The sequence below is a fragment of the Crocodylus porosus genome, unplaced genomic scaffold, assembly GCF_001723895.1.
Source record: "Crocodylus porosus isolate Cpor-Errol unplaced genomic scaffold, CroPor_comp1, whole genome shotgun sequence".
Lineage (NCBI taxonomy): Eukaryota > Metazoa > Chordata > Crocodylia > Crocodylidae > Crocodylus > Crocodylus porosus.
Genome location: NW_017728886.1, coordinates 30,191,640 through 30,200,651, shown reverse-complemented (window position 1 = coordinate 30,200,651; position 9,012 = coordinate 30,191,640). Strand labels below are relative to the sequence as shown.

At 46.0% G+C, this 9,012-nt stretch overlaps 1 protein-coding gene across 1 annotated transcript in view; it reads right to left on the bottom strand.

Moving 5' to 3' along the window:
• The window catches only part of PRTFDC1 (phosphoribosyl transferase domain containing 1), a 65,347-nt gene extending 58,220 nt beyond the window's left edge, over positions 1–7,127 (bottom strand). The window contains exons 1-2 of the mRNA XM_019531935.1: positions 7,046–7,127; positions 357–463 (exon numbers count right to left, since the gene is read on the bottom strand). Of these exons, the coding sequence (XP_019387480.1) occupies positions 357–463; positions 7,046–7,099 (161 nt within the window). The 5' untranslated portion in view covers positions 7,100–7,127. The remainder of the gene's footprint in view (positions 1–356; positions 464–7,045) is intronic.
• Between the last annotated feature and the right edge of the window lie 1,885 nt (positions 7,128–9,012).

Here is a 9,012-nt window from a genome sequence, read left to right as displayed (position 1 = left end):
CCTGAAGTGCGGTGTCTAGAACTGGACACAGTACTCCAGCTGCTGCCTGACCAGTGCCGCACACAGGGGGAGGATCACCTCCTTGAGATGCATCTGTGGATGCATGACAAGGTGTGGTTGGCCTCCCTAACTGCATCCCCACACTGCTGGCCAATGTTCATCTTGGCATCAGTGGTGACTCCAAGATCTTTTTCAGCTTTCAAGTGCTTGACTTTCAAACCCAGTAATACTCTTTTATAATACTCTTTATTGCATGCAACTTTGCATATAGTTTGTAGGTGTGCAACTGCGTATCTATAAGCAAGGCCACAAAATACTGCAAAGTATTTATTTATTAATATTCAAACCACACATACCTGTCAACAATAATACCATGAGGTATGAGCACATATTCCAGATCTCCATAGTAGTGCTGTGGGTAAGTGAATAAATCCAAACTGTACCCTGGCCAATCATCTGAAATCTGCACATAGATTAATAACATTAGAATACTTTGTTTTATTCAATATAAGGAAATGTACCACATGATAAATACTAGACTACACCCCTCCATACTCAATTTGACATTAGTTAGAAGCTCTGATTAGTGCAAACATTTCTCACATTCAAAACGGTATCCATTTGAAAAATCATGCGATCAAAGGCACAACATAATTGCTACTCAACTGCTTCATTTCTATTAGTTCATTTCCTCCTAAAACTACTTCTACAAATAAAACTTATTGAATGGCTTTAAGTTAGCATTTTTCAAAAATCTGCCACAAAAACATTGTGAACTTATTCCCCAACTCAAATGTGGAATGTACACACACAGTAACCTCAGACGCAGAGGGGACAATATTTAATATTGGACCAGGAACAGGATTAAACTTTGATGCATCTGGTAACTTTAAAAATACTGCCAAACTAAAATTGTGAGTGTTATACATGCTACAGGTGATGACAAGAGTCTCAGATCCCTAAAGGGATCCAGAATTTAAGAACCTGAGACTTTAACATTGTGATATTTTAGCAACAAGAGCAAGAGGAAGGTCAGGGAAAGTGTGGGTCCCTTATTGAATGGGGGAGTCAACCTAAACAGATGATGAGGAAAAGGCTGAAGTACTCAATGCCTTTTTTACCTCAGTCTTCACAGGCAAGGTCAACTCCCAGACTATTGCACGTGCCAGCACAGTTTGGGGAGAAGGTGAGCTGCTGACAGCAGCTAAAGAATAGGTTAGGGACTATTTAGAAAAGCTGGACATGTAAAAGCTCATGGGGCTGGATGCATCTGAGGATGCTGAAGGAGTTAGCTGATATGACTGCAGACATTGTCCATCATCTTTGAAGACTCGTGGCGATTAGGGGAGGTCCCAGACTATTGGAAAGGGGCAAATAAAGCGCCCATCTTTAGGAAAGGGAAGAAGGAGGATCCAGACCAGTGAGCCTCACCTAAGTCCCTGGAAAAATCATGGAGCAGGTCCTCAAATAATCTATTTCTAAGCACTTGAAAGTGGAGAAGAAAGTAACCACGAACAGTCAGCATGGATTCACCAACAGTAAGTCATGCTTGACCAATCTGATTGCTTTCTATGATGAGATAACTGGCTCTGGGGATGCAGGGAAAGCAGTGGACATAATATACCTCAACTTTAGCAAGGCTTTTGACACTGTATCCCACAGCATTCTTGCAAGTAAGCTGAGAAAGTATGGGTTGGATGAATGGATTGTAAGATGGATTGTTGGGCTCAACAGGCTCAATGTAAACAATGGCTGAACATCTAGCTGGCAGCTGGTATCAAGTGGAGTGCCCCAGGGGTCGGTCCTGGGGCTGGTTTTGTTCAGTATCCTCATTACCTATCTGGAAAATAAGATGAGTTGTACATTCAACAAGTTCACGGATGACACCAAACTGGGGGGGTGTAGTAGATCCGCTGCCAAGCTGGGGGGTGTAGTAGATACGCTGGAGGGTAGGGCTAGGATTCAGACTGACCTACAAATGGGAGGATGGGGCTAAAAGAAATCTCATGAGGTTCAACAAGGACAAGTGCAAAGTCCTGCACTTAGGACAGAAGAATTCCATGCACTGCTACAGGGTTGGGACCAACTGGCTAAGCAGCAACTCTGCAGAAAAGGACCTGGGGACTATAGTGAACAATAAGCTGGATACGAGCCAACAGTGTGCCTTTGCTGCCAATAAAGGTAATAGCATACCGGGCTGCATTAGTAGGAGCCCTGAGAGCAGATCCAGGGCAGTAATTATTCCCTTCTACTTGGCACTGGTGAGACCACCGGTAGAGTACTGTGTGCAGTTTTGGCTCCCCCCAGATATACAACTTCAAACATCTTGACTTTCTCCCTTCCAGTTTGGACACAGAAATATCAACAAGGAACAAAAGAATAGCTTTTTGGGGTACAATATCTAAATGACCTCTTTGCTGAATAGTCTTTCAGATTGAAGGAAAAAACTCTTTGAAAACAAACAGGGCATGTAGATATACCTATTTATGATGGATTTATGCTTCTTCATTCTAATAATTATCCTATCATTTTGGTTACTTAGTTCTATTATATTATTAGTCTTGATGTGGCTTCTACCTTTTTCATTGGTATATTTTTTCTGCAATCAGTTTAGTGCACTAAATTATACTTTGAAGAAATAATGCTTAGCTAATAATGGTACTTTTGTAACGTGGTTTCTTAGATGCACAACAGAAACTGTTTCCTGTAGAGCTTTGTCTCGTTCAAAGTCATTATTTGTTGGCAATTAATATTTAAAGACAGTATAATCCAAAGACCACTGGTGTACAGTGTTTTTCCACTGATTTTGATGGGCTCTGGATCTGGTCATTAAAAAGAGCTACTCAGCGTAGTTCTCATTTTCACAGGACAAGCAGTTACTAAGGGTATGTGAAGTGGGCCCTATTTGATTCGGATTCGGCCCAAATCAGGCACAATGATTCAGTTAATTGATTTGGATCACTGTTCCTGACTCAATTCAGCCAAATCTGAATCTGAAGGTTCGATGCTGATTCGGAGAATCAGCAATTCAAACATGGACACAGCGTTAAATGTTTTTTCTACATACCTCTAAGGACTAGTGTGGCTTGTGAACGCTGCGATGCTGGGGTGGATGGAGTGTCGCACAGGAGTGCAGGTGGCCTCCATGTGGTTGGTGGCGAACCCGGAAGTGGACCGGAAGTACTTCTGGTTCACTTCTGGGTCTGCCAGGGTGTGCACTGGGGACCCCCCTCCGGCTCGGCGATCAGCTGCAGGAGGACTCCGGGTGTCCCCCCAGACCCAGGAGGCACCAGTTGCTGAGCCAGAGGACAGTGAGGGGGACCCCTTGGCACACGCCGCAGAAGTAGACTGGAAGTACTTCTCATCCACTTACAAGTTTGCTGCTGAATGTGCTGAGGAACCCTCCATGCTCTCGTGGGACACTCCATCTGCCCCAGCATTGCAACATTCACAAGCCGCCTGCTACCTAGAGGTAAGTAGAAAAAAAAGTTTAAAGCTGTCCCTATGTCTGCATCGCCAGATCTTTCTGAATCGATTCGGAGGGTTCTGATTCGATTCAGATTCAGAGATTTGTCCACCGAATCAGGATGAATCTCCACCGAATCAAATCAGGGACTGAAAATTTGCACAGCTCTAGCAGTTACATCCATCCTGACAGTTGTGTTGTAAAGTTTTTTTGTTTGTTTTTTACTATAACTGCAAAAGGCCCAGAAAACTTATGTGCAAGTCTTCTTCAACTCTAATTTAAATAAATCTATTTACAGGGGACTCAGACTTTAACATTTTTTTATCGACTTCAGTAGATGCTTTGTCTAGTTATGGAGCCCAGAAGCAGACTAAAGCAAATCAAAATTGATCCAAAAATGATTTAAAAACAACAATCTTTACTGGTTACTATACATCTTTTTACAAAGCCAGTATTGCATTCTAATTCTTCTATCAACCGTTCTACTTTCTCCAAATCCACTCTTACCAGTGAAACAACACAAACTATATCATCCTATAATAAGGCCATGCTCATTTTAAAATGAATTTAAAATTTAAGATGAAATTTACTTACGCATCCCTACTGATTTCCATTTTAATGGGAAATCAATAAACTTACTATAGCGGTTCCTTTCTCTTTAAATACATAGCCACCTCCAATAAAAGACCTTGTGAATTAATTCTTTGGAACTGATCTCACAAGGTCCCTTCCAGCCCTAAACTTCTGGGAATCTGTGACCCTACTTCTCATTAGATGCAAACATAGCTACAGCATTAAAGAAGAAACACTATAACATGATTTTGAAGAATCTCCACTGGAATCCCTACTTTTCAGGCCATAGTAATTTTCAGTAAAGAAGGGCTAAAAGTTTTCTATGCCTGTTCTTAGACAAATGGTGAATTAAGAATATATAAAGAAAGAACCTAAAGGAAGAAACTGTAGCCCATTTACTTGTTGTCAGTCATGTAAGTCTGAAGAAAGGTTTGCCATGCTTTTCAAAAACATATTAATAGTAGAGTAAGTAAAACAATTAAGTTCAAGCATGATATGTATTGTATTCAAATGTGGAACAGTGTGCCAATCTGAATAAAAATTGTTGAGGAAATATATTACATGACAATCAGTCTGAAAGCACAATATGTCTGAATGTAATCACTTAGGACATCTGGAACAAAACTACAGGAGTATCTTATTATGCCATGAAAACACACTGGACTGAAAGAACTTTTATAGGGAGTGGAAAGTGGTAATCTGTCAAAAAAACAGGGACTCTCTCCTTGTACCTGACACACACAGGCAGCATTTATTTACAGCAGTTAACTTTCATCACAGTATACAACACGGGTCTGATTCTGCTTTTATGTAAACTGGCAGGCTAGGGCATCAAGCAGTCTTCCAGAAGAATATGAGAACCATAACAATGTCATTATCTTTGTAAATGGCACTTATCATAGAAATTACCATCTGGCTACCCAGTCTTTAAATGAAAGTACGTTAACAGCTCCTCCACATGTTATAACTGCAACTGTGTGCAATTACAACATGGTGGCTTTTGGGCTATAGTCCAGAGCAGGGGTTAGCAACTCCTGGCATGCATGCCAGAGCCTGGCAGGCAGGAAATGGGCTGGGGCTGCACTGTCACAAAGATCGGATCCCTCGCATCTCCCCTGTGCCCTGAGGCACGTGTGAACCTGCTGCCAGCAACAAGCTGGGCCAGGGCTCTGCAGACCTCAGCTCAGAGGATTATAGCCTTTCCACCACCTGCTACAGGCAGCCTGGACTCCTTGGCAAGTAGCAGAGTCCTGCCCAGAGCCTGAGCTAGTTGGAGGATGCAAGCCACTGCACTGAGATCTGAAGAGCCTTCCCTGGCTCGTTGATGGTGGCAGATGTCCTGATCCTTGTTGTGTCCGTGCAGAATCACCCCTTCCTCACTGTCCATCCCTGGGTACGTGTGCACCTGCTGCCAGCAATAAGCCGGGCCAGGGCTCCACAGACATTAGTGCAGTGGATTGCAGTCTCCCAGCTGCAGTGGGCCCTGACTCTAGACCAGCCCCTGCCACCCAAGGAGTTTGGGCTGCTCACAGCAAGTGGCGGGGAGGCTGCAAGTTACTGAGGTCTGCAGAGCCCAGGCCCGGGTTGTTACTGGTGGCAGGTGTGTGTGCACCGTGGGTTGGACAGCATGGAAGAGTCTGGGGCTGTGCTGCCACAAGTATTGGGCCCCTCCCCCGCTGTCCGGCCTCTTGCACGCCAACATGTGCACCCCCTGAAAATGGCCATGCACCCCCTAGAAGCACCAGCTGCAAAACCAGTGCACTTCCAGTTTCGCCACTGGCTTGGCAATCGACTGCTAGGGGGACCCCCGCCATTGGTGATCTGGTGTTGCTCCAGACTCAGGAAACACTGGCTGCCCATGCCTAGGTCCAAGTATTGTTTTGGAAGCTAATTAAAACACTGCTGGTAACACCACCCTAATGCAACTGGTATACAATGATAACCTATTCCCTAGTGTTTTTACAGCGTAGATAAAAAATGGCTATTTCTTAGAACGTCTTTGGAAACCTAGGTTCTTCATCTGCTATTATAAGCTCATAAATCTCTTGAACTTTACAAAACATGTAGTTTTAGACAATTTCAATACACAGAAAGGGTAAAATGAAAAGAACTCAAAAGTAGGTTTTTATTATTGGGCCCCAAACCCACAGATAAGTGGATGACTAGCCTTTATTTAGGTGCTTCAGTGGATGTTAATACCTGAATATTATTGTGTACCTGGATCTACATTCCTTCTGTTACAGACCCTAAAGGCAACGCTCAAGATGATTCAACAGAGGCCTTGTTTTTCCTTAGAAACTACTAGCATTGTATGTTTGACAACTTTGCTAGTCGCTGCTCACTTTGCTTCTACTACTCACGAATCACGGTGCTGTAGACACTAGAGTAATCTAGAAACCAGAGGTTTTTCTCTTTCTCCAGCCAGCCAGGCACACACATGAAACATGGGGCAGAGAAAATCACAGCACAGGCCAGAGCCGAAAAGAGTTTGGTTTAAATGACAGGGAGACTGAGCACAGGTTTGAGACCAATGGGGCAGGGCTGACGAAGGACAAGCTGGCAGAGGGCTAGTCACAGAGTGGGAAGGGTAGGATACAGCAGAGCAGATAACAAGCCGGATGTGGGGCAGGATCAGCGCAAAGCAGGAGGACTGCAGAGATGCAGGAGGAACAAGCAGGGGGGCCAAGGCTTTGTACAGAAGCCCTGCAGCACAAAGGCCAAAGCAAGAGGGACGACGTGGGGGGAGAAATCAAGGACCTATCCAGGGAGAGGTGCAAAGCCCCAGGTCCCGGGGGAAATGGGGGAGCGCTGGCAGTGGGGAGGAAGGGGCGAGGGGGGGGAGATGGGAATGCAGGGGATGAGGGCGGCACCCCGGGGACAGGGGAGGGGAGCGCCTGGATGAGGCCAGGGCTGAGGCAGGATGTGAGGGCAGTCCGCAGCCCAGGCCCGGCGGCATGAAGCTGGAGCCGGGGGAAGAGGCGGGGGAGGGGGGGAGCTTCCATTTACCACAACCCCGCGGGCGCTGCCTCTCCGCGCCGCCAGCCCGACCGGACCGGCCATCTTCTCCGCGGCCCCGCCCCCGGATCCGGCCGGGGCGGGGCCGTGTCGCACCGCCCCGAGGCCCCGCCCCGCAGCGCTCTTCCCGCCGCCCGGGGCTGGGGCGAGAGTGGCGGGTCTGAGCCCGGCCCAGGCCTGGTACGGTGGTGCGCTGCCGCTCGCGCCTCCTGCCACTGACTGCACACAGGTCTCCCCGGCCAGCAGCCATTTTTCTCCGGGAAGAAGCAGGCCCTGACGCCTGCTGTGCCCTGGGCTCAGCCGGGAGAGGCGGCGAGCAAAGCAAGTGCATGTGCGAGGTCAGAAAACCTCCTTCCTGGGCCATCAGCGACGCAGGTTGCCTGAGAGGCAGCGCTCTCAGCCTGCGTACATCCAGCGCTGTCCTTGAAAGTCAATTTTTGGGGGCTGCTGAGAAGCTCACATGCCTGGTTGTGGGCAAACCCTCCATCGGAAGATGATCCCTCATTGATGGGTCTTGAGATGATTTAGGAATCCAGTTTTTGGGCCACACGTTTGCCACAGGCACTGCTGTGGTAGTCAGTATGTCAGCTGTATCTGTTCCTGTCTCTTTAGATACATTGCCACCTGCCAGTAACAGGCCTCGTGAATGTAATTCTTTGGAATCAATTCAGCTAAGCTGCTCCAACCTGTTAGATATTCAGCTCTTGTTACATTAGGGCTTCAACAATTTCCACTTACGCTTGGAATCTTGTTACACTGGAGTCTGTTGCCTCACAAATGCTGACGCAATGAAAATATTCCCAAGCTCCTCTCAGCGGCCCATATGCAGAGCAGCTAACGAGCCGGATGTGGGACAGGATCAGCACAAAGCAGGAGGACTGCTGAGATGCAGGAGGAACAAGCAGATGGGCAGGAGGGCAACGATGGCAGTGCAGCACACAGCAAGGCTTTGCACAGGTGTTCAGCAGCGTAAAGGCCACAAGGGCCAAGCAAAAGGGAGGATGTGAGGGGAGAAATCAAGGACCTATTCAGGGAGAGGGTGCAGTGCATTTGGGGGCAAAGCCAAGTGAATCTCAAAACATTTGTTACTACAAAAAAATCACTACAGCAAACACTTTTTCAGCCCTTGCCTGTATAGTATTGTATTGCTATACCAAGCAAAAAAAAAAAAAAAAAAATCTTAACACCAAAATCTTAGACGTTAACAAAATATGCTTTGATGAGATATGTTAGGAGAGGGAAAAACAGTTCCTGAAGGGAGAAAAGTTGAAATTGGTAAAAGCAGGTTCTGGCTGGGAAGAAATGCAGGGAAAGAAATTGGCTTGACTTGGTCTTAAACTATGTTTTGAACACTTTTGCATATAAAGAAATTTCAGGACAATGAAATAAACTGGACTCTCTTTTGATCAGGCTGCCGTCACATCCTGCCTGGTGTAGCAAGATTCCCCCTATATTAGACCAAACGAAAAATATTTAATATCCATTTCTGTGTCTTTATTCCCAGCACCAGTTCAGCTCTATGTCTGGAAATAAATCAAACTTTTAACAAAAACTTCTCTTTCCACTAACTTTTGTGACTGGCTATACTATAGCTTGTGTCTGCTGGTGCTGGTGGTATGATAAACTGTTTTCATACATGGATGATGTTGTTTTGCCTACCAGGGCTTACAGTATAGGAAAGGACAAAAACAAAAGTACAAGAGAGGTCAGGTGGTCAAATGGAGATTGGTTCTGCCCCATCAACCAGTCTTAATTGTACAATACTTTTGCTTTTGATAGAGAAGGTAGAAACAGTCCTACACACGCTCAACTATTACAGCAATTTGTAGATGGCATGATTCAGGTGCATGTGATGGAGGCATAGGCTCCTGTCACTTGGGGGAGAGTGCAGCAGGCCGAGCTTGCTGTGCATGGCTGCAGCAAAGGGCAGGCTGGCCATGAAGCACACAGGAAACCCC